Source organism: Oreochromis aureus, linkage group 3, assembly GCF_013358895.1.
Source record: "Oreochromis aureus strain Israel breed Guangdong linkage group 3, ZZ_aureus, whole genome shotgun sequence".
Taxonomy (NCBI): Eukaryota; Metazoa; Chordata; class Actinopteri; order Cichliformes; family Cichlidae; genus Oreochromis; species Oreochromis aureus.
This window is the reverse complement of record NC_052944.1, coordinates 11,839,473-11,865,463: the sequence shown is the minus strand read 5'-3', so window position 1 is coordinate 11,865,463 and position 25,991 is coordinate 11,839,473. Positions and strand designations below refer to the sequence as shown.

Genomic DNA, 25,991 nt, shown 5'->3' with positions numbered 1-25,991 from the left:
CTGGAGTGGGCAAATTATTTACTTGGAGGTCTTTCTTTCTTTTACCTTTTTTATCAGGTATGTCAGATTTCATGTTGTTGTTTTTGTTTTATCTTATGTCAAATATGTTACGTGTAAATGCATACTTTATGTTTAATGTAAAAATAAATGCCAGCCCTTTTCTACAATTCCCCTGTGGGAGAGGAGCTGGAGTGGGCAAATTATTTACTTGGAGGTCTTTCTTTCTTTTACCTTTTTTATCAGACACAATGCAGAATCACACCAGTTACACTAGCAGCAAATTTTGGGCCCCACAAAATTTACTGCTTAAAACGAACTATTATGGATTTCAACATCTTATTTGTTTTTCATATGTACTTATTTTCAGTGATATCTTTTATAGCAGGAAATCAAACAGGTGTATAATTTTTTTCTGTCTCTATTGCCATATTTTTCAAGGAACCCATATTTCACAACAGCATAATAAAACAGGAAATTCTGCTTTGCCACCCAAAATATTTTTAGTGGCCCCCATATGGTAGCCTCTATGAAAAAAATCTATCTGGAGGTGCAACTGGGGGTATGATCAGAAACATTATTTCAGTAACTCCAGGGCCCAGCCCAAATGGTTCCGGTTCATAGAAAATGGGGCTGGTGTCACATTGAAATGGAACGCGGCCCTTCTGTGGAAGAAAGGTAACAGGAGCAATGGGACGTCCCACACTATAAAATCTAATTAGTTCACAGAACTCAAAAAAACAATGCAAATTCATTGCCTCAAAAAATTGAGTAAAGTTTTACTTAAGATAATTAAGTTAGGGCAACTTACTCATTTTGAGTACACTGTACAACCTTGTTAGTTCCCAGAACTCAAAAAAACTATGCAAACTCGTTGCCTCAAAAAAACGAAGTAAAGCTTACTTAAGTTGACTTTTAGGTCAACTTGTTCATTGCAAGTCTGCAGTATTAAGAATAACTTGATATTTCTGACTGTACAATACTAATTGTTTACCTACTGACAAACATTTCAAGCTCAACAAATGAAAAGACAATTTGTGGTAACCTGAATATGATTAGAAATAATTAACAACACTTTTTGTAGTGATGTTAAAATCAGCCCAACTTTTATTTTCAAATGCAAAAAAAGTATAACAGCCAACATACTGGACACTGTTCTCTTGAACAACAAACAATTAGTATATTGCCATCACTGTTATAATCTTACAATGAAACAAAGTCTCAGATTTAATTATTAAGAAAATAAGCTTAGGCCTACCACAAGTTTGTTTTGTACTTACATTACTTATATAATCAAAATAAAATATTTATTTTTCTGTCACAAGTGCAGTCTCTGATTTAAACAACACATTTGTTTTTCTTTCCAACACATGAGCTGGAATGTTGTAATATTTTAAGGATGGCTTGTTTCCAGTCCAGGCATTACTGCCTGAATGACTGTCATGGGTCGAGGTGATCCAAATGTAGGTGCAGAAGAAAGTCTTTAACTTCCCTTAAGTACAGTGGCAGTGGATGTGGGTTGGAGATGCAATGAGCTTGAACCTGCAGGCGACCATCTTCACTGACCACACCATCTGTGACGGAGGACTCATCTCTCCTGGTGTCCTGCAAGCAAACAATCATATTTTTTGGAACACGAACTTAATTGCTTTCTTAAAACATTTTTTCCTGCATTTGGTATAGAACAGACTCAAACTTAGACAATCTCAGGCTCCCTCCCCACCGGAGAGGTGACATTCAATGTCCCACTTGTCAGTCTGGATAGCTGTGACCACCACCCGACACACAATAATGTCATGAAAGCATCATTTTAAAAAGGGCTATGCAAACATGGCTAATAACTTTTATTCTAATGATGTGCAAAATGATTTGGGCACAAAACAAAGTTTGCTGTTAGAAAACCTGTAGACTTCACTAAATACAGTGTAGACCCTCTAAACTAAGTTTGGGGGGTGTGATCTTTCAAGAAATGCAGACCAAACTGTTGTTGTTTGTTTACTTACACAGCATGTCTTGTAGAATTAACTGGAGTCACCAGCAACAGCACAGTGCAGTCATATCTCAAGTCTAACAACAGAAGACAGGAAAAGATCAGTACAGAAACAACTTCCTCAAACCAAAGCACAAATAAAACAATAAGTAAAACAGGCTGATCTAAAGTATGATTAAAGTTCAGCCTGATTACAATAAATGTCACTGACAATTGCTAATATATTGGAAAACCAAAATACTTACCACTGAGTTGATGTCTTTCTGTCCAACAGCAGGAGTGCTGGTCCCGAGCCTCAAAGACAGTAAGAAGCAAGCAGAGGGAGAAAAAACAAAACATTTTTTAGAACCTGATTTGATCCTTAATGGCTGTGCAGTCATAATAACTTAAAAAACAGAAGGTCAATGTAGATCCCATACAACCAAATTAGACTAACACATGTAGTATTAAAAACACCATCTACTACTGTGTCTGAATGTGTGGTATTGGCACTGTCAGTTTAGGCCTAAAGAGATATGTGTTTTAAAAAAAGACCACCTAATTTAAATATAATCATTACATGTTGTTAAAAGTTAACTTCCAATATATAAAGTTTCTAATAAGCTTTTCCTCTTTTGATCTTTTTGTTTCCAGTCTCTAAGTTTTTAAGAACTTTTCATGTGAGTCTGCAGACACTGTCCACCCACAGCTGCAAATTACTAAATCTTAAACATAAAATAAAATAATTAGTAACATTACCCCAGCAGTGTAATGAGTCATGATGGGTAATGAGTAAGTCAGTGAGTAAAATAGCAAAGCATCACACAGTTGCTGCAGACTTTTACAGACACTCTTGTTTTGAGATCTGGTGGCTGTGGAGGCCATTTAAGTTCAGTGAACTCCTTTTAATGTTCTCTATAACAGTTTGAGATCATTTAAACTTTGGGACATGGAACTTTATCCTGCTCGAAACATCTGTCTGAAGGTGGGTGCACTGTGTTCATAAAGGGGTGGAGATGGTCAGCAGCAACACTCAGACAGGCAACAGCATTTAAATAACTGCTCAGATGGTCCTGAGTGATATAAAGTACATCAGCAACAGCAGCATGAACTGTTGATACAAGGCAGGATGGATCCAGGCTTTCATGTCATTTTGTGCTAAGTTCTGACCCTAACATCTAAATGACACAGCAGAAATCAAGACCGATCAGCAGTTTATGAAATATTCAGACCAGCCTGTCTGGCACCAACAACCAAAATCACTTTAATTACTTTTCTTCCCCATCAGCCGGTCATCTTGAATAAAATTCAATGTGGAGCTGCTCTTTATCATAATCCTGTCATAAAATAATAACAATAATATTATAAAAACAATAAAAGTATTCAATACAAGAGACCTGAATGCTATAAATGTTTTTTCTTCCACACCTCAGTTAGATCATGGTACTTTAATAAAAGTGTGTTTGTGGAAATGTGAAATTATTGTAATTCTTACTTTCGTCTGTGAAATTAACCCTGAAGTTTATAATTATATATATAATAAATGTATTCCACATATTTCATGTCTTTAATCTGCAACACAACAGACAACTTTGCAGTAAATGAGCTAAGGAAGTTTACTGTGAAAGATTTTACAATGAATCAGCTGATCCTAAGTGAAACTGGAAGTGTTCACCCAGCAGTTTAAAAGGGCTGCGTGCTCCGGGACTGCATTCTCGCTTTGTTTCTTCCCTTGAGAAAGACATTTGTCTACAGCATTGAGAGATCAATTTGACTACAAATACTTCAGAAAGAAAACTGTTTTACAACATATCATGTTTATCAAGGGCTCATCTGCTTTATAAAGGTAAGTTTACAGGTAAGTCTAAACTTTGCTTCAAATCGTGATGTTATGTGCATATAAGGTAATATCAAAACTAGTAAAAAAAATAAATCCAGGATTTTCCAGCACCAACGGATAAAAGACAAAATACTGACATTTTTTTTAATTAAAAGGTTTAAACATCATCTTTTATTTTCGCTTTCTTTTATTGACATCAATTTAATTTTTTTACATTTTCAATTATTCAACTGTAAATCTGAATGCTTTTTTTAAACTTGCGATTAAATTGACGAAATGGAAATTATCTTAATAGAAAAAGATAGTTAGAGAAAAGTAGTGAACACAGTCTATCATACATCATGAAATGGTGTGTTAGACTAATGTGTGCAGAAATGCAGGCCCACAGCTTTTGGAGCCCAGAGCTGCACAGGAACCTGAAAACCATGTTCAGTGTTATAATGGCAGTTTTTTTTTTTTAATTAAAGGAGAAGACAACACAGTTTCCTTTTCTTCTTTTTCAAAATGTGAGAAATAGTCTTTGGGTATAAAACATTTAATACTTGGCTATCTTTACTGTCAACAGAGAGAAGCTGAATTAAATCTGGAACAACAGCTGACTACAGAGTCTCTAAAAGCGATGGAGGTAAAATAAATGAAAAAGATGTCCTCATTACATAATCTCTGTGTAATAATATATATTATTTGTGTGTTTCAAATAATTTGTCAAAAGATAATCAATGATGAGGACTCAGTTTTTGAGCTGTACTGTGAGGAAGTAAATGACCCTCCATTAGCACCATGCTCTACCTGCAAGAACTGTCACCACATTGTTCCAGGAGGTAAAAATCAGATTTATGCTTTTCATTGCTCAACACTAAAATTTCACAATATCAAATGATGAGTAAAAAACATTACTAATACCATCAATATTTCAATTATCATTATCATTATCACAGTTCCTTCTTGCTGCATGAAGACAACATCGTTTCATATCAGCAGTGAGTTGGGGCCTCAGCATTTGGATGCTCCTGCTGGTGAACTGGAGAGCTACATCATGACCAGCTGCAGTAAGTAAAAGAAAGAAAAATAGCCTCCAAAAGATTAATAATTCACAAAATTCAATTACAAATACATGGACGCAACGCACACAGTGTAAAAAAAAAGAAAAAAAGAAAAAAAAAGCTTTATATGTAAATGGTTTCAAATTTCAAATGATTTTAAATCTTACGACTTCCATTATAATAATAATAATAACAATAATAATAATAATAATAATAATGATAACGATAATAATAATTATTAGCCTTTTTTGACTTCCTTCTTGGACTTTGGATACCTGGGTTTCTTCAGTGGAACTTTCTCCTTCCTTTTTGCCTTAAAGTACAGGAGTCTTGCTTATGCCAGCCTACATTATAACCACTTCCGGTGGTTGGAGAGAGAGAAAGACCAGTGGAGGTGCTGGACAGGGTCCGAGGTGGTCAGGCGGACAGACGGTAATCAGTGGTTGAAAGTGAGTGACAAGCCGGCTTATACAAAGGTAAGGCACATACCTGTTGAATTTTCCAAAATGTACTAGATTGGATATGACAAAAAAAAATTAAAGTCTACTCACTGAAATTACTGGTGAAGGTCTGTTTTGATTTTGCGGAAGTTTTTATGAGGTTTACCGGTTGAAGTAATGATAATGACGTATAAGTGACAGTACTGAGTAATGAGAATAAACGAATGAAAAGAGAAAGCAGTTGGACTGCTAAGTGAATATAGTATGATAGGTAATTGGCATGTCTGTGAATATGCAGTTTTGATTGACTATAAAGCTGGGCTTGGACATCAATAAGATTACTTGTGATCTTAGGTGGTGTTTTCAGAAGTTTGATTAAATTATCTTAGGACGGGAGCGGGGCTTCTAGGACTGCACCAAGTTCAGGGGTGGGAACCCCCTCCCTTTTCCAGACGTGGGAAAGGGTCCTCCGGCGTGAGGGTATCCCAGGTGGCCACTGCCAATGACTTGGGACCATTGGTTTAAAAATAGCCCCTGGTAGTTTACCAGGTTGTCGTCCGGGACGGCGTTGTGCAGTTTTTGGTCAGTAGAAACCGGGTTTCGGGCGTGTAACTTTAACTTAAAACTTCGGGGAAGCCTGGGATGTGAAATGCCCAAAAATAGAGCTTCAGGCAGAGTTTGGGTTGGTTCATGCTTTTAAATTGTGTTAGGGCATTAGAGATGTGGCCGCGGTCCGGGACCGAGAAACGGTAAATTGATCGCAAAAAACTCAGGGAGTTTTCCGCTGGGCGGTTATTATTAAATTTGTCGAAATTCGGTAGGAGTTTTAAGAGGCCTAAGAAATCTGTGCAGTTGTAATTAAAAAGACGTCTGTGTAATATAAAATAATAGATCTTTGTAGAAGAGGAGTTTCTGTGTCACCAGTGCACAGCCGGATGTGCACTGATGGTGTGTTCATGTAAATGAGGAGCGGTGACGCGCATAGTGATTGTTGCTTTCGGTTTCGAGCTTTGTAACTATTGTTTGAAAATTTTGCTAAATGCCTGTAATTAAGAGGTTGGTTTTGCTTATTACGAGAGTATAAATACAATTTGAATATATTAGTGTGGATGTATAGTAAGTGACTGAATTTTGATAGATGTATATATTTTGAGCCATAAAGGCTGGTGGGTTTATTTTTCAGTTATGTGTGTGTGGTGAGAAGCTGTGAGGATGATGAGAGGTTTCAGTTTTTCTTTTTTCTTTTTTGACTTGCTCTTTCTGATTATGGAAGGCATGTCCAAAATACTCATATGAAAGCGTATTTTGAGTGATTTTAACCGTGTGAATGCTGTCAGTATTTGATTTGAGTGACTCTGCATGATTTGTCTGAGTGAGTGGAAAATGGAAGTTTGAGAGAGAAAAGGCAGTGTGGGTGAGACGATTGATGGCGTCTGAAAGAGGTTAGAAGATTTAAAAAGTGTGTATGAAATAAAGGAGTGTGAAATATATTTCTTGTGTGATGTAAAGTAGGATGTTTTAAAGTTTGAGAGTGCTTTTAATTCAATAAATCCATGAGTGATGGTATGAGAGGTTGAGTTTATTTTTCCTGATTGAAGCCTGAGGTTTGAAAGAGCTCTATTTAAATGTGTGTGAGTGAAATGAAGGTGTATTGTTTTTTAGATCAAGATTTAGTAGAATTAAAGAGGGTTTTTAGACTATAAATACAAAGAGAGACAGACTCTGCAGAGAACAGGAAATAGTGAACAGGAACTTGTGTTCATTAGAGTGTGAAGATTAGACAGAACGCATTTACGTGTAGAAAACAGTGCTTGTATAGAAATATGTGTTGACGAGGCATGTTGTATAAAGCGCTTTGAGTGTTCAAATATAGTAGACAAAAACTACATGAAACCAATCCCAATGTAGCTGACTTGGTTGTTTTTCCAGAAATAACAACCATCTTTTTATCCACAGAGACACAGCTGGCGAGGTTATTGGAAGATCTGGGCTTGGAGCAGTACTACAGAAAAAAGATACAACTGAGAAAAATACTTGAGATTGATGAGAAGACTCTTATTGATGAACCTGGGAATCAGAAATCAGACCTTCCTTGGTATTTTCTAAAGAAACTGGTGATGGTTAATGTGACAGCTAGGAATGTGAAATGTACCTCAGTTTGTAATTCATGCAGTGACAATTCATCAGGGAATGCAAAGTTATCCTTTGAAAATCTATTTAACAGTACAAACACAGATGACAAGGTGAACCCTCTTGACATTATCACTGCTCTCATTCTGTGTTCTGATGGTTTTCTGCAGCAGGAAATCGCACTAAAAATGTCCATGTGTCAGTTCTCTGTTCCTCTGATGCTTCCCAATTGTGACACCAATCAGTGCACACTCATGCTGTGGGCCATGAGAGACATTGTTAAAAAGTACAGACCTCAGTCTCTGTCAGAGTCCAAGGGCTTCATTGAAGACAGAATCGTTCTCTCTGAACTTCCAATGATCTCTTTTGTCAGACTGGGTGAGTGCTCCTTGTCCAAGTCAGAGATTCTCAATAAGCTTCTGAGCAATTCTCAGCAGTACCATGACACCTTTGTTCATCGCAACATGGAGTGTGGTGACAGTCCAAGAAGAACATCCAATGGACTGACTGAAATTACTTGGTATCTTCCTGGTGGAAAAGCAAACATTGATATTGTCAGTCAGCCAGTGGCTGTAGCTAACCTTCGTGGCGACATTGCAAGCTTTCAAACACAATACTCCTTTCTGTGTCAGACATCTGCAGCAATATTTGTGTTCTTTGACCATTTAGACTCTGAATCTGAGCTCAGTCTACTTACCAACCAACAACACAAGGCACAGATCTTCTTAGTGGGTAATAATGTGAGCAAGCACAACAGTACAGATTCTTTGAAAAAACTAGTGCAGACAATGGGCTTGACCAAAACCAACATCATTATTAAGACAAAACAAAGAAATGATGCAGACTTTGTGAAAAGTTTGAGACAAACAGTCAGAGATGTAGTTAGGAACTCAAAGATGAAGATGTCAATAGAGCAGATGGCAGACATCGCCAATGAACTGGGAATCCTGGTTGATGAAGAATCTCCAGAGTGTCAGACTGCAAAGACAAATGCAGAAGCCATCACTGCTGAAATTCAACATATCCATAGATTCAAAGAAGATCAGCTTCCACAGCAAGGTGAAATATGGAAAGAACTGACCTGGTTAGAGAAGGAAGAATTTCGACTTCAACATATCGGGTCTGAAAATATACAAGATTACAAAAGCGAACTTCAGAAAAGGAAAAAAGAACTACGAAAAAAACAAAACTCTTATGACATGTCGACAGCTATGACATGTTTCATTAATGCAATATCAAGCCCAGGAACAGAGAGGTTTTATTTCCTGAAATGGATGCGAATGAACCTGGATAACCTGTCTCGTGTAAAACTGTCTGAACTTCAGGAGAAATATAAAGAAAAATGCAAGAACTCTGCGAACAAAGAGGAGATCAAGGAGATTGACAGACAAATTTCCAACAGCTCACTGGGGACTGAACACTTCTTCCGTGAAATGGGTCAGATCTATGAAGCCTCACTGTCCCTTCCACAAACAGATCCAGCACGTCAACAGCTGCAGCATCTGCCCAAACTGTGTGCAGAGTTGTTGCTTGATGGATTTCCTCTTGAGCTTGTAGATGGAGATGCATCCAACATCCCTCTCAGATGGGTGAGTGATGTTCTCTCTCAGCTCAGTGACTTGGTGTCTCCAAACAGAAAGATCCTGGTAGTCACAGTTCTTGGAGTTCAGAGCACAGGAAAGTCCACTCTCCTTAACACCATGTTTGGAGTGCAGTTTGCAGTCAGCAGTGGTCGATGTACTCGAGGTGCCTTTATGTTGCTCATCAAAATCAATGAAGACATGAAAGAAGTCCTAAACTGTGACTTCATGCTGATCATTGACACTGAGGGCTTAAAGTCACCAGAACTTGCACAACTAGACAACAGCTTTGAGCACGACAATGAGCTTGCTACACTTCTTGTGGGGCTGAGTGATGTCACCATTGTCAATATTACAATGGAAAATTCAACTGAAATGAAGAACATCCTACAAATAGTTGTGCATGCTTTTCTCAGGATGAAGGAGGTGGGCAAAAAGCCAAAATGTGTGTTTGTTCACCAGAATGTGTCCGATGTTTCAGCCCATGAGAAGAACTTACGAAACAGGAAACTGCTCCTGGAACAGTTGAATGAGATGACCCAGGCAGCAGCCAGAATGGAAAAGAAAGAGGAGAACAAGAGCTTCACTGATGTGATGGAGTACAGTCCAGACACTGGGAACTGGTACATTCCTGGACTCTGGAATGGAAACCCACCAATGGCACCAGTCAGTGTAGGGTACAGTGAGGCTGTATATGAGCTCAAGAAACACATCATCAAACTGCTGGGAAACTGTGAGTCATCTGCTAATAATATCATGGAGTTTAAAGAGTGGGTGAGAAGTCTGTGGACTGCAGTAAAACATGAAAACTTCATCTTCAGCTTCAGAAACAGCCTCATAGCTGATGCATACACAAGCCTCTGTGCAGAATTGGACAAATGGGAGTGGGAATTCAAAAAAGAAATGTACACCTGGGTAACAAACGCAGAAACAAGAATTTCCAATTTTGGTACAATTGCTGTAAAATCTGAATCTTCTGACATCAATGAATTTCTCAAATGTTTGAAAAGTGAAGCCTCAACACTGCTGTCCACATGGGAGAAAAAGTTTCTAGAAAATCTGACACAGTATTTCAAGCAAACAGAGGGTCATGTTTATCTGGTTGGAGGATACAAAGAGGAATTCTTAATCAGTGTAAAAAACCTTCAAAAAGAAATAGAGAAATCTGTTTTTAATCAGCTCACAGCAGCAGCAGAAATCAGAGAGGGAATGGCAGAAATTGATCAAATCAAAGAAAATCACATACAAGAGATTGAAAATGCAGTTTGGGGACTGGTTCATGAATAATGGAAAAATAATGTTCAGATGGAAGAGATAGAACTTGAAAATAAGTTTCACAAGATGTGGAATGACATGCTGGAAGAACTTCCTTGTTCTGAAAAGCAAGCTGCACAAATTTTCATCAATGCATCATCTTATCTGAAAGAAAGCCTAAAACATAAAGGGGATGTTTCACAAGAACTCTTAGAAAAAAGGCTGGAGGATTGTGGTTTGGGGCCTTTCAGATATACAGCTGAAAGATACTCAAATAGAGGTGAGGACGTAAGTATGTTTTTGAACATTCAAGATTACATAATGGCTGCACAAAAACTGGCTGACAGCATCATAGATGCTTGCACTCACTTGGTGAGAGAAAAAGTGAGGAGGAAAAAAATGTACTGTGACACATACATGAAGGAGATCCTAGACATCACTGATGAGAACCTCGATAACAATCTGGATGTTGCAACAGACATTGAGTTTGAAGTTTCCCTAAAACTGCACATCTGTGGATTTGCAGCCAGAGAGTTTAAGAAAGTGCATGAAGAAAAGGATCCTTACAGATGTTTGATTGAAAACAAAGAAAGGTTTAGTGATGATTTCAAAGATGTGTTTTATAAACGAGACCAGTGTCAGAAGAAGGCAGAAGAATTCACCAACCAGTGTTTGAAGCCTGCTGTTAAAGATTTTATCTGTCGATCCCTGGGACATGACATCACTGATGAAATGCGGACATGTGAGCAGTTCAGGGCACAGAACTCCTTCCAGTATTCACTTTTACTCAATTTCCTTTCAAAGGATGATTTTAAAAACTACAAGAAATATATTTGCTATTACTTCCGCCGCATGTCGCAGTTGTCCCTGTCCGCCCAGTCTGTGTACATGAACTTAATGGTCTCCCTCAGGATGTCTTTGCCTGGTGAAGAAGCACAGGAGGGGAAGAAAGATAAAAGTGAAAAACTGCTAAGAGTAAAGTAACAGCAGTGCGAGACATTTTTTAAGAGATCGGTCTGATCGAAAGATATGAAACCAAAGCACACGTTGGTGAGATGAACCAAGAGCCAGGAAGCGAGTGAAAAATCTAGAGAGGAAAAAAAAGTCTTTCACATAACAGGAGTGACAGGCAGTAGAGAGGAAGCATGGCTGCATTATCCAAACATGTCTGTACTGTGACTGTGGTCCGGCTGTGAGGGGTTCGCAGGCCGATCTGTCAGAAACAACGACGCTGAGATTGGGAGCCGACTACCTGGGGGATGATAGCATTACTGCCCACAGAGCCTCAAAGGTTAAGGCGCAGACACGCCGTGATGTGGATGGGTGGCTCTCTTTAGCACGCTTGTCTTGTTTGATTCACTTCACATTTTACATTTTACTGATTCCATTCTTTACTCGCAGGTTTTAAACGCTTAAAGCACTTTCACAGGTTTTGATATTCTTTTGAAAATTCATGTGAACTCAAGCTGTCAGAACTGTAATGTGGGCTTTGATAATTGCCCACATTTGTCATTTTGACGATTATCTGTTTATTTTAATGAATACAGCAAAACGAAAAAAAACTAAGAAACCAACTAATGCGGCTCCTAATAAGACAAAACCTGATGCTGCTGCAAAACGCAGTTAAGTGAGAGGAGGCTGTAAAATGGAATAACTGAAAAAGTGGCAGTGTACAGAGGTGGCGTCCTCACCCTCTGGGTATCCGTAGAGGTTGTCAACAAAGTTGGAGATGGTGTAGTCGAACGCCGCAGCTGAGATGCCGTCGTTGTCCTCACTGTCGTCCACAAACTTCAGCCCCTCTCCCTGGTTCACTCCTATCAGGATGTCATAGTTTAGGAACTCCCCCTGGTGGAGAAAAAAAGGAAGAACATGCTGAGTGCTGGAACAGAGCCTGTGTGCATCACAAGTCTACAACAGGAAGTGCAGCTGAAAACCAGCTTTGGGAATTGGCAGCATTTCATTTCCCAGTAAACAAAATAAAGAATAGCTGTTGGCATGAAATTCCTACTATAAACTGTGAATACTGCAATATATGCAGGGTTCATACGCATTTTTCAGGGTCAAATTCAAGCACTTTTTAAGCACATTCAAGGTCCATTTTCAAGCTTTTCCAGCACATTACCAAAAAAAAGAAAGTATGTTTCACTTTGCATCACCTCAGTAAGACCATGTAAACATTTAAACAAATCATCTTAGGACGACTTAAATGTCTTTTGTCCCCTTTTTGTTAAAAGAGAAAAATGCACCACACAAAAATAGTGAAAAAGGAAACGGTTGCCTTACATGCATATAGTGTACAAACTCAACAAACACATTCCTCTTAAAAATTAAGATGTGCAAATGTGAACAAATCAACTTGTTAGAGATCTTCATCTCCACTTGAAATAAACAACAACCCAGAAAACAGGAAAACTGCACCAAACACCACAAACACCAACAAATTAATGTCTTCTCATCAGATATTGATGCTTCTTTCCTGTGTGACACAAAAAAATAGGAGACAGATGTTTGTTTGTTTTTTTGTTCTTTTTAACTAGTTAAGCACCCAAACCCATAAAATGGGGACATTTCATTTTCGAGCAGGAAGCTCCCCCTTTTTGTTAAACCCTTTAGATCAGGGGTCGGCAACAAGCGGCTCCGGAGCCGCATGCGGCTCTTTAGTCCTTATAGTGCGGCTCCGCGTGGTTTGGGAAAATAAATTAGTATTTAGCTGAAGTGTATTTTATTTATGTTAGTTCTTTTTTTTTTAAACTTGTAGTTCTAAATTGGAAGATTATTGTGATTTTGCAATATACAAATAAAATTATATTTTGTTATTTTTTCATCGCCGGGGCCGCAGGATGTCGTGGGGTCACAGGGGCTCCATGTCGTGGTGAGCGTCGTGCTCCGAGTGCTTCATCTGCAGGGACATGATCTCTTCCTGCACGGCGTTTCGCCGGTTTAACGAGACTTTCAACCCCAGGTAGGCCAATTATGGCTCTTTGGGTCTTAAAGGTTGCTGACCCCTGCTTTAGATGAACAGAGATTTTTAATTAAATACATATTCTTTAATAAATGTTCTCTTTTTATAAAAGTAGGATAATTTAAAAAAAAACTTTTATTATAGCTCTATTGCGTGAAAAAAAAAACTGTCTTGTTTTCTGTTGTCTGTTATATAATATTAGGGATGTTTGTGACAATTAATTTCTTAATCGACTGGACTAACCAATACTCCACAACTAGGAAACACTGAAATTTTAAGTTAAGTTTGAAAACAGTTTAAAAAAAAAATACCCCATTCCAAAATGTCTTGTGACAATCTCATTGGCTTAGGGAGTGATGATGTCATAGGGAGATCTTAAGAATCTTAAGTCCTTTGATGTTTTTCCTTAAATAGGGGTGAGACACAGCAAGTTTTAGTTCGTTTCAGCAGCATCTGTGTTTGCAGCCTACGAAACGTTCACCACAGAAACATTTGGAAAGCTTTTCAAAGTCATCGTATAGAAACTCCAACATGTTTCCAAGAAACAAACAACCAATTCAAAAAGATTACGCCGCCTCTCCTTCCTGGCGTGGCCGGCCAATTTCCCCAAATGGCGTCTCATCCTTCCAAAGGGCATTAGAGGAGAGTAGGAAGGAAAACTACCTTCTCCAGAAAAAAATGCAACAAATTGAAGACGAGAAACTTCAACTGGAGAACAAGTGTAGACGAATGGAAGCCCAAAATAAAGAGCTGGAAGACAGACAACAGCGCCAGCCGGACATAAAATTATTAATGAGGGCTGGGGAATCAAGTTTGCTCAGGCCGAGAGCAAATTGTGCACCTCATTAAAGAAAATAAGCAAAAGAGCGCAGAACTAAAAGAAATGACCAACCAGCTCCAAGACAAGAAAACGATGACTGATAAGACACAAAGGGATCTCCAACACATCGACCAAATGGATCAGCTGCTCCAAAGACAGCTCCGTGAAGTTGTGGAAGAAAAGAGAAAAATCCAACAACAGAAGGAAGAGCAGGACAAAAAGCAAAGAGACTTGCAGCACGAACTGAAAAGCATGCAGGAAAAATACCAAATGCTGAAAGTAAGCTTGGATGAAACACTGCGCCAAAATAAAGACCTTCTTCAACAGAAAGAGCAACAGCAGGAAAGACTGGAAGAAGGAAAATGTATTGTCCAGGACTTTGAGTCTAAAAATCTAAAACTGCAAGAGTTGGAGGACAAAGTAACTAAAGTGGAAGAAGAAAAGGACAAACTGGAGAAACGCTGCTCACAGATGCAGAAAAGGATCGATCAGATAGCGAGAAACAACTCCGAGCTCGTTAAGGGGATTTTGGTGGAATTCAATAACTTGAAGCGTGAAAACACTCAAATGCAGGCACAAAAACAACAACAAGACAAAATACATGAAGACCTGCAGCTCACGCTCCAAGAAATCCAGAAAAGAAACGAGCAGTTAGAAGACAAGCACAAAGAAGTCCAAGAGAGAAATGCAGACATGCACAAGGACAAGCTGATACAGGAGGCAACATCCAAACAACTCAAAGACAAGCTTGAAGAACAACAAGCAACATTAGAAGAGGTGGAACAAAGATGTAAGAAACTTGAAAAGCAAAACACAGAAACAGTCGATGAGTTGAGAAATCTCATCCTGGAGAAAAAAGCACTCGTGGAAAAGTGCATGAAAAAGAAGACAAAATGGTTCCGCTTGTTCCGGAGGAGAGACGCTGCTGCTTCCTCACCTGATGTAGCCTCGTCTTGCTCCACCTCTGTTCACCCCCCCAACCAGTCCCGGCAGTTGACTGTCCCCTCCTGAGCCTGGTTCTGCCGGAGGTTTCTGCCCGTTTAAAGGCAGTTTTTCCTCCCCACTGTCGCCAAGTGCTTGCTCAGAGGGGATTGTTGGGGTTTTCTCTCCTCTACCTTTTTTTTCTTTATTTACTTGTTTAACTTTTTGTTCTTACTTCATTTTACATTTTTCTTCATTTACTTGTTTAACTTTTTTCATTATTACTTGATTTTACCTTGTTTCTTTATTTACTTGTTTACCTTTTTTCATTATTTGCTTGTTTAACTTTTTTTTCAACTTATCTAAATAATAAACCAATTGAATTTATCCTTTGAGTATTTTTCATCTCATCTTTACAGAATTTTTCCAAAACATTTTCAAACATTCAGATCTGTCTTTATTGTCTTCTTGAAACCTCATAGATGGTGAACTAAAAACCCGGAATATGGTTTGAAACATTGTTTCAGCTGAAACCGGCATAACATGCTTGTGTGAGTGTGTGAGTGTGTGTGTGTGTGTGTGTGTGTGTGTGTCAGGGTATCACTAGTTAGGTCATCATGTTTAGGCTCATTCACTCCAAAATTGTTTAGGCCAAATCTTTAAAACAGCGTCATTGCATACACATTTTCAATTCACTTCAATCGCACAAATGCAGAAATAATTATTTGCAGTATCTTATTTATTATGAGAATGCCATGACTGATCATTTGCACCTACACCACCAAACATGGGGGCAAAAGCGAGGAGATCACGTTTAATCGGTTATAACATGAGGTCAGAAATATAAGTGCCAACATGAGTAATGTGTCCACAGACACCTCAGAATCTTGGCTAAGAGCTCATATAAACCATTTCTACAACCAGCAAACAAAGCAAAGACACCAAACAGTTAAAAGAGCAGTGACGTCACCACAAATCTTTGGTCAGGTAATATCCATATTTTGATTGATGATTTTCTGCAGTTAAATGTGAACCGAAGCATATTTTCAAAGGTGTTATATGCTATAAAATACTTTTAAATAAAATAATCTCTAATAAATTAGGTGTGGGAAATAAAAAAATCAAATTTTTCTATGTTTGAGTCACAGTAACTTTTAGTTACAACACTTTCAAGCAAATTTAAGAACCACATCTGAAATTCAAGCACTTTTCAAACTTTGAAAAGACAATATTACAATTCAAGCATTTTCAAGGATTTCAAGAACCCTGTATATGACTCTTAAGTCCATGATCTTCATCATATTGCCTGTTCTGCAGGTCACGGCTTCAGGGCCAATCCTTTAAAAGTCTGCAGTGTTGATTAATGCATAGAGCTGCAAAACTCACACTTCTTCCTCTCACACACAATATGTCCCTGTAGTGATTTTCAGATTCACGTTACTGCTTTCTACACACCTTTTGTTTGATTGTTTTCACCTTACATAAAACACTTCCTCCGTCTCACAAAATGACTTTCACATTAATGACACTGATTGCATCTGCAGCCTCTTCAAAATGTAGCATTTATTTAATCAAATAATAATAAAACTTTTTAAGAATCTCTTTTGTAATTAAAAATCCTGGTCAACCAGCAGTGGTTACTTACACTAATAATACACACAAATCAGCTTTTTCAGTTTTTCACTCGGAAGATGATCCAAAATAACATCTGGATGGATGAATAAAAAAGAATAATAACTTTTTATTCTTGCCACATGAAAATATTCCAATCGAACTGAGAAGAGAAACCTGCTCTTTGAAAACCTCGACGACTCTGTCGGCTTTGAATTACAGGATCACATCTTGTTTGTTCTGTTCCAGCTTAACATTTTCCAGGTCTGACTACATTTAGCTTATTTGCTAATGTGTCTTGTTGCTTCCTGTTTTATTTTGGTAGCAATTGTTGGAAGAAAACTGCTCTCCCAGTTAGTTTTACTTGTCCCAGTCAGATCGCTCTTTGTCTCTATAGTTGTGTCTCATCATTGTGTGTACTTGTGTTTATACTTTTCTTTAATAAAGTCTTATTTCTTTGCTTTTTGGGCTTCTGGCAAATGCTCATGACAACACAAGAGAAACTTTTCAGTGTGTCTAAAGTATACCGCCCCGATCATGTACATCACCAACACTGCAGTTATTTTCTCTGCTTTACAGTTTGGTTAGTTTTGGCTTCACGTCATGGCTGATCCCAGGAGTTCTCACCACTTTGCTCAGATAATAAAACACAACAGAGATGTGCAGCTACTGTTATCAGACCCTCACCTGCTGCATGAGAATCTCTGGATCATCAGGAACTACGTCTCCGTCCACAACAGGCCCAAAGGCGATGTGATAGCGGGCCGGCTGGATGTCTTGGTCCACCAGCTCTCTGAAGTTCTTGCGCCTCAGGCAGTCAACCAGGTCAGCCGTCTCTGCGTAGGTGCAACCCACCTTCCGGGCCAGGATCTTGGTGTACTTGAGGGGTTGGTAGTTAACGGACCAGCTGGAGATGGCTGTGCCACTCTGCGCTATGGCCCTGTGGAACAGACCTGAAAGGAGACGTGGGAAAGAGGGATGTTTTGGTGAGGCTCAGGGCGGAGGGAGGATGCTTGATGTATAAATCACATAACTTTCTTTCTACTACAGAACTTGATTAAAAATAGAGTTTAACAATTTTTCCTCATCACATGTTTCTCACTAGAGAAAAGCTTGTAGACACAGGATGGGACTACAGACCCAGAGCATCACTGACGGAGCATGCTGTGGAGCTTTAGCTCCAAAAAGTGGAGGCAGGACTGGGAAAAAGCTCATCTGAGATGTCAAAAGATCTATTTTTCCCCTTTCTTGAGCTAGCTGCTTTTCCCCCCTCCAAGCGTCTCCTTGGATGTATTTCCCCCTCTCTGTCTCCCTCTTTCTCTCTCCTTTAGTTCTGGCTGTCCTGTGCTGTTTAAACCACTCAAGTGGCTCATTAAGGGGGCCGCCTGGCTCTCTCTCGTTTCCTCCCGAGCTCCCTTTTTTCTATCTCTCCCTTCTCCTGGGCCGAAGATTGGTCAGTTAATTATTAAGCAGAGCTGCAGAGCCTTCTTTCCCTGGGAAATCAGTTATAGTAAGAAGTAGCTTGGAAACAGCTATACCTACATATCTGCACCGAGAGAGGCCAAGGAGGGGAGGAGAGACAGATAGAGAGGCTATATTTTATTCATCTTCAAAATCAGTTTCTTTGTCGCTCCTTTAGTGCCTCTTGCCTTATTTATTTGTTGTTTTTTGTACTTCCTGTTCATTATCTATCTTCTATATGTTGGAATTCAGCCTGTTCTGATACTATTTCATGTTGGGAAAAAAGAATCTTTGTAGAGATTGCCATAATTGTTGTACATTATATTTCTGTGCAATTAATAAAAAAATAAATTATTAACAGCAAATTTATACATGAAAGACTCTGTCCCAACTTTTACCATCCACTTGCAAGGTTTCCACAGTCGATGATCCATGCAGGAACGTATTTCCGCCTACTGTGGAGGTCACGTGTTTCCGGCTACTGTGGAGGTCACGTGTTTCCGGTTACTGTGGAGGTCGCAATATAGCGCTCCCCAGTGGCTCCAGCCAGACCCTTCTCGAAAGAGGAGACGAGAGACATAACGGGCTGGGGAAACAGAATGGAACACAAAGACTCACACAGAGATACACAGGGGGAATCTAATAATCAAGGAACTAAACAAGAAATATAAGAAACACAAAACAGCATAACTAAGACTGTAAATGAACCAGAACATAAACCATAATACAAAATATCACCAAAACACAAGAAACCCACAGTGCTGGGTCAAAAGGACCCAGAACCATCAGAGTTCTTTTCTTTGCTCTTCACTGTTTGAGTGCAGACTCCACATTAAACTATGACAGCATCGTCCCTGCTGCTGCTGTCAGACGTTTTATTCACTCACTGCTCCCAGATGTTTCTACTGAAGGTTTTACTCATCAATGAAAGTTAAAAGCTTGCATTTACCAGTTGACTACCAATAAAAATGAGTGTGCATTACTGTCAGGGCTGCAATGATTCATCCAGTAAGTCGAATGACTTGATAATAAAAATATTTGTTTGATGCTTTGCATTGAGGCCCATTGTTGAATTTGCAGGGACACAATAACCTCAGATCAAATGTGCAAACTTCTACAGTACAGAGCCTTGTTAGGAATAATAAACAATAATAATAATAAGGTCAATTTAAGTGATTCTTTTCGATTGAACATCACATATTATGCATCAAAGAGTAAAATCAGGTTAAGTGCATTATCAGCATTTGGAGGAGCTCCTTATCCTTCTCTTTACTGCTCACCTCTGACAAAGTGTTCACACAATTTGCTATCTTCTTTCAGCCTGCTAGCTATGCTAACAAGTCTACTACACACACTTGACTCGGTCACATGACAGACAGCAGAGGTAGCGGCCGCTCTGCTAGCTGCTCTGCTAGCTGCTCTCATGTTAAAGGTCAAAGAAATGAGGTGATGCTGCTGGGAGTGATGTCACAGACTAGCAGCATTTAGTTACTCAGCATATATTTAATCTTTATTATCTGCTCCTGTCACCTCTGTTTACCTCTGACAACAAGAACATTTAGCCAACAGTTTATTAACTTTGGTGAAATTATGAACAGGCATCAGCGCGGTCACCTATACTGTGCTTTAGTGCTGCAGCAGCAGGAACACCAGTTAATCTGAAATCTCTTTTTCTCTCTAAAACACAGTGACAACAGACTGAGTCAAAGACAGAAACCTTATTTAAACACCAAATATTCACGGCGTCACTTCCTGATCCAGGACTCAAAGAGGACGTTGCACTTAGCTTCTTCCCATGAATGTCTTCACTCTGCAGCTCTCTGCTGTCTGGACCAGGTCTGTGTAGAAACAGAGAAAATCCTCTGCTTCTTCTCCGTCATCAGTCTTTTTTTTTTCTTTTTATTTATTTAGGACAGTGCATGTTAATGAACATAAATGTAAAATAAATTACATGAATGTAAACATGCCAGATTATAGCCAAGGGCTAATTTCCATCTGTTGTCCATAAAACATTAAAAAATAGACATAATAATTCATTAAAAAAAATCATAATTCATTTATAATAAAAACTCCATCACCAAACTCACACATACACACCATTCTATTCCCAAATAAAACATTAAAACTATACAACTTATACATGATCACACACTTGATTTGTCCACAACCAGTTTTTAACCTGTGCCTTAAACAAGTTGAATGTCGAGCATTCTCTAATGGATTAGGGAAGACTGTTCCACAGATGGCCACCCTGGACAGAAAGGACGTTCTGCCCAAATGCTGTCCCTCTGTGGGGTATAAACAAGTCTCCTCGGGTTGTAGCTCGAGTGGTCCTGTCTGAGCTTTCTTTATGCCTAATGAACTGCTTTAGTGGTGGTGGAGCAAGGGAGTGTAAGACTTTATATATTAAACACACTCTTTCAAGTTTCACTAAGTTATTGAAGTTCAGTAATTTATGTTTTTTTAACACATGACAGTAGTGGTGGGAAGTCGGTTTTTTGTCAAGTAGTTTTAAACTTCTTTTATAAATGTTTTCAATAGTTTTAAGTGTTGTTGGACAAGCAAGTGACCAGGATGTCAAACAATAGTCCATATGAGAGATGATCAAACCTCAAGGCCACTGGATATTTGAAATTGCTACATGATGATGTGTTTCCCTCTTTATGCACTGAAGCTGGCACGTTCCCTGAGTTTTTCCAGCAAGATGGTGCACCACCACATTATGGGTGCCAGGTCCGAGCATTCCTAGATGAACAGTTTCCTGGAAAGTGGATTGGTCGTCGTGGGCCAGTTGAATGGCCCCCAAGGTCTCCCGATCTGACCCCCTTAGACTTTTATCTTTGGGGTCATCTAAAGGCAACTGTCTATGGTGTGAAGATACGAGATGTGCAGCACCTGAAACTACAGATACTGGATGCCTGTGCTGGCATTTCTCCTGCGGTGTTGCTATCAGTGTGTGAAGAGTGGGAGAAGAGGGTTGTATTGACAACCCAACACAATGGGCAGCACATTGAACACATTTCATAAGTGGTCAGAAACTTGTAAATAACTCATGAAAGAATAAAGTTACGTTGAAACCAAGCACACCATTGTTTTTCTTGTGACATTACCAATAAGTGTGATGTGTCACATGGCCCTCTTCCTATTGAAAAAACAAAAGTTGTATCCAAGATGGCTGACTTCTAAATGACCACCATGGTCACCACCCATCTTGAGGAGTTTGCCCCCTCACATATACTAATGTGCCACAAACAGCACTTTAATATCACCAACCATTCCCATTGTATTACGGTGTATCCATGTAAATGACCCACCCTGTATACATGCATATATGCATCCGTACGTACATACACACACATACTTCCACATACACACTTACACACATATATATATATAGATACATTTTTATTTTTTATTTTTTAGCAAAGTCCAATCTAGCCTTTCTATTCTTGAGGCTTATGAGTGGCTTGCACCTTGCAGTGCACCCGCTGTTTTAGGATATAGATATGCCGACCTCTTGGAGAGTGTTGTTCACTTGGTTGGCTGTTTTTAAGGGGTTCACCATGGAATTGATTCTGCGATCATCCATCAGTGTTGTCTTCTGTGGATATCCAGTTTTTTTGTTTTTGTTTTTTTGTTTTTTTTTGGGGGGGGGGGGGTCACAACAAAGCGAGAAAGTTAACCTTGTCTTAACTTTTTGAATAGAGAATGGTAATAGTCTTTTTGATGTTTTATTAATCATAATCATATCATAGAGTGTATGATAACTAGTTTACTTAACTATCTGTTACTCTCAAATGTAAAGGATAATTCATTAAAAAAAAAAAACCAAGCTGTGAATATACTTCATATTTCATGCTGCCTCCTGACTTCTTAGTGACAAAAAATACAGAGAAATTCAGGAAAACAAATTCAGGGAAACTACACCTCCTGCTGTCCAAACAGGTATGAACACCAAGATTACAGCAGTGGTGTATCTTCTTAATTATTACTCTTTTTTTAACTCCATTTTTATTTATTTTGAATCAGCAGTGATACATCCTTCACTTCCTCTATTCAACTGTACCCGCATGTACAAACATATACTCACATTAAAACTACACAAAGCAGCCATGATTGTTCACCAGCAGCATGTTACAGAAAGCAAGCATACATACATATAAAGGAAAAGTATACATGAGCAGTCTTTGGCCTTATATGAGGTCTCCTTATTCCTGTGCCGTCCATAAATATGTGTGTGTGTATGTGTGCATAGAGAGAGAGCTCTTAAAATTAGGTGGTGTTCTTAATTGTAATAGTAAAGGTAACATGGGTCCCCACCGTTTCTCAAAGACTTGTTTCTGTAGTCTGAGTATGTAATTTGTTCCATCAGACAGACATCACACACTCTCTGGATCCATAGATTATATGTGGGAGTTTCTGGTTTTAACCATCTGATAGTTATGCATTTTAGGGCTGCAGTGAGTAATATATTTTAGAAGGTGACTTGTGGCTTTGCTGTCAATATGTTCTGCAATCCTTCCCAACACTGCTACTGTAGGACTTGGTGGAATATTTACCTTGGAAAATGTCTTTAAGAGCATCAAATATCTGCCTCCAGAATACACAGAGTTTAGGGCAGAGCCAGAATATATGAGTATGGTTGGCAGAGTGTGTCCCACAGTTCCTCCAGCATGAACTCAGATGTGTTGGACCCATCTTAGCAGTTATTTCTGGTGTTCTGTAGAATCAGGTGATAATTTTCCATTTAAACTCTCCATGTGTTTGAACTAGTGGTTTGCTGTGCTTCAGTACATATTTCCCACCAGGTGTCATCAGGTATTTTTTTTATTTATTTCTGCCTCCCATATTTCTCTCATCCTCAGGGAATTATGCTTAATCATTGATGAGCCTGCGTTATAGATTTTACTAATAGTCTTCTTGTCTCTGTTTCTGATTTGTTTACTTTTTAGAAATTCTTCATTAGGTGTGGGGTTGGCAATGTTTCCCCAGCTTTTGAGTGCCATCAAGAAGGACCTTAGTTGTAGAGATCTATAAAAATCTGTCCTGAGGAGATTAAATTTATTCTTCAGATGTTCAAATGTCTTAAAGTTTCATTGTTCCAGTAATTGTTGTATGTATTTCAGTACATTATGTGCCCACGTTTTAAACCCAGTATCCGAGTTATTAGAGGAAAAGGTTTACATAGATCCTGTGCTTGATAGTAAAGAAAGACACTTTGGTAGTCCCAGTGCTGACTGAATTTTGTTCAGTTTTTAATGTGTTTTTGTCCAGGTTGCCATTTCTTTTACGGGTTTTTCTACGAAAGGTAGTGTTTCTAGTGTTTCAGGACATTTACTTTTTTCTATTTTGAGCCAGCGAGTATTTATATCATTTTGCAACCATGTCAGCAAAAGTTTTATTTGTGCAGCCCAGTAGTAATATTTAAAATTAGGTACATTAATGCCCCCCTTTATTTTGGGCAACTGCAGGGCTTTGAGTCTAATTCTAGGCTGCTGTTTAGCCCACCTGAAGCTCGAAACTCTTTCATTCAGCTTATCAAACATTGTCTTTGGGATTTCAACTGGTATCATCTGAAATAAATAGAGTAGCCTGGGCAGAACATTCATACGGATATATTCAACTCGACCTAACAGAGACAGGGGGACAATAGACCACTGCTCTAAATCATTGCTGATACGCTGAATAATTTTATTATAATTTTTGTCAAACAAGTGGCCCGAGGGTATGGGAATGAAAGTTCCTAAGTATTTAATACCCTCTTTAGACCATTTGACTTCACACACTCTTTTTTAGGTAAGATGTTGTAGAATTGGGTTTTGTTATTGTCAATAGAAAATTGTTCTTAGTAGTCAGTATAAGCTTTTAATGATATAAGTTTGCATATGACAGAATACTGCATGATGACCTTTTGATGTGTTAGACTGTTGTTCACTACAAAAACTTGTTCTGTTCTCTTTCTTTGTGTCTTCCCACAGCGATAATAAGAGCTGAACCACTCTTATCTTCACTCCCTTCTGAATCCCACAACACACACATACACCTGCATACGCACGAACCTTCCTCCGTCTATGAACAGACGTATTCACTATTGTATTACTTTTGTATATAAATAAAGGGATAGAGGGATATTTTATTTCATTGTTACTCTGGATAGCAGCATGACTGGCAATTCCTAAAATGGTCTGTCTGGTTTAGAGTGAAAAAAACTGCATTGAGCATTTCTCAAACAACCAAGGAACAGACAGGACAACTGCTCAATTACATTGAAAAATACATATTATTAGACTAAACAGCTATTTGAGCAACAAAAATCACAGACAAATGGTAGGATGTGTGATGTGTGTGTGACAGTGAAGTAACATTTGTAGCTGAGCATGAAATATAAAATAATTAGGTCAGTGTCAGAGAATATGAAAGACAGTCACTTCTTTTATAAAAATGAGTGGAGATGTAATGAATTGTGTTTAGACATCAGCACTTATGTGTCACAAAATTTGTTCTTCATGCACTACGTTACTTTGTTTTTCACAGAATTTCACAAGTTTCAAAACGTTTGTTTTCAAATAAATAAAAGTTTAGTGTTGCAAGTGGTGCCACTGTTAAAACTTTGACTATAACTGTACTACCTGGCTAACTGGAGGAAATTACTAATAACAACCCCAGTGTGCCCACAGCTGTCTGCAGCTATCTTTGGCAGAGGTGCTAAATCTTATCTGAAAATTGAAGAAACACACACACATGTCACACATCTGCTTTGGTAGAACAGCTTACAGGGATCACTCCCTTTGCTTCAGCGCTTGAGTTTTGTTTTAGCCTCACGCTACACAGTCAATTTCTCCGAAACTTAAGATTTCATTTTGGACTGAGAGGACTGACACGATGGCTCAACAGTGACAATGGATTTTAAGAGATTAAGCAAAATAATAAACATCTGAAAAAAGTGCTGCAAGCTATGGATACAATGCAAAAGTACACCATCAAACACAGAGGTGTGTTGTAGATCTCTGGATTTAATAATCAGAAAACCAACCTCATGGTTGTTATACTACATTACACATGGAGGCATTTTGCAGATGGGGCAATGTGAGAACAGTATCTAGGTAAATATATTCACACTCAATAGCTTCTTAGAAAATAATCTATAAAAGTGTTTCTATTTTGCGAAATCAAGCAGGACAATAGGAATTAAAGCTATCACACTAACCGCAAAAGACTGCGTTTTTTCCCCCAGTATAGTTTTACTGTATGGTTTAGTAGCAAATTCGATAACAATAAAAAGCATCTCATTTCTTCCTTCTTTCATATTTCTAATAATGATTGGTTTAATGGACTTGCAGTAAATTTCATGTGCTCTGCACAAAGGGAAGATTATTTTTTTTTTAAAGTATCAGTGTCCAAAAATGTACAGACCCAGCTGCTCCATAGCGTTGAGTCACCTCCTCATAGTGCTCTGATGATGGGAACTTGTGGTAACATTTAGTCTTAACTGACATAACATATTGCATCTATAAATGTGATTAAAATGTTTACCCGTGACTAACTTTTTTCATTCAGAACAAACAGCATATTTCAGGTTAGGGCTGCACAACTATTTTGTCCAATATTAAAATGACAGTTGTTTGTCACAATTATTCACAGATTGTAGCGGCAAAATGTGTTTTGATTGCACTGTCGTGTCAGAATACTGCTTTCACCTTTACATTGTGCTACACTCATGTTAATTAATCTTCATAAATTAATGTTTGCAAACAAAAAATATAAAGTTTTCCACTCTGTTATTTGTACCTGCACAATAGATGTGAATAAAACTCAAACCTATATGAGCTCCTTCTCTGTTTCCCTGCAACATTTTGTATAGATCTAATTTTGCCACATAAATAACCTTCTGATGTGTTTACAGTAAATGTATTTGATGTTAGCTTATTTTGTTACTTTTAGTGGGCCTATGACATTCTGTACC

The 25,991-nt window shown here is 38.4% G+C and overlaps 1 protein-coding gene across 3 annotated transcripts; it reads right to left on the bottom strand.

Annotated features, from left to right (window-relative positions):
- Positions 1-7,043: 7,043 nt before the first annotated feature.
- LOC120438865 (neuroligin-2-like) lies at positions 7,044-19,442 on the bottom strand. Of its 3 annotated transcripts, XM_039609348.1 has the most exons (7): positions 19,309-19,442; positions 18,427-18,614; positions 17,255-17,520; positions 11,945-12,098; positions 11,097-11,175; positions 8,501-8,541; positions 7,956-8,397 (listed from the first exon to the last, which is right to left on the bottom strand). In XM_039609348.1, exons 3-6 carry the CDS (start codon positions 17,261-17,263, stop codon positions 8,505-8,507), a joined length of 279 nt encoding a protein of 92 aa, XP_039465282.1. In that variant the 5' UTR covers positions 17,264-17,520; positions 18,427-18,614; positions 19,309-19,442; the 3' UTR covers positions 7,956-8,397; positions 8,501-8,504. The 3 variants fall into 3 exon arrangements, with proteins under 3 accessions (XP_039465280.1, XP_039465283.1, XP_039465282.1); XM_039609346.1 differs by lacking the exons at positions 7,956-8,397; positions 8,501-8,541; positions 19,309-19,442 and adding an exon at positions 7,044-7,947 and having other exon boundaries at positions 18,401-18,438; XM_039609349.1 differs by lacking the exons at positions 7,956-8,397; positions 8,501-8,541; positions 11,097-11,175 and adding an exon at positions 7,833-7,947.
- Positions 19,443-25,991: the final 6,549 nt, after the last annotated feature.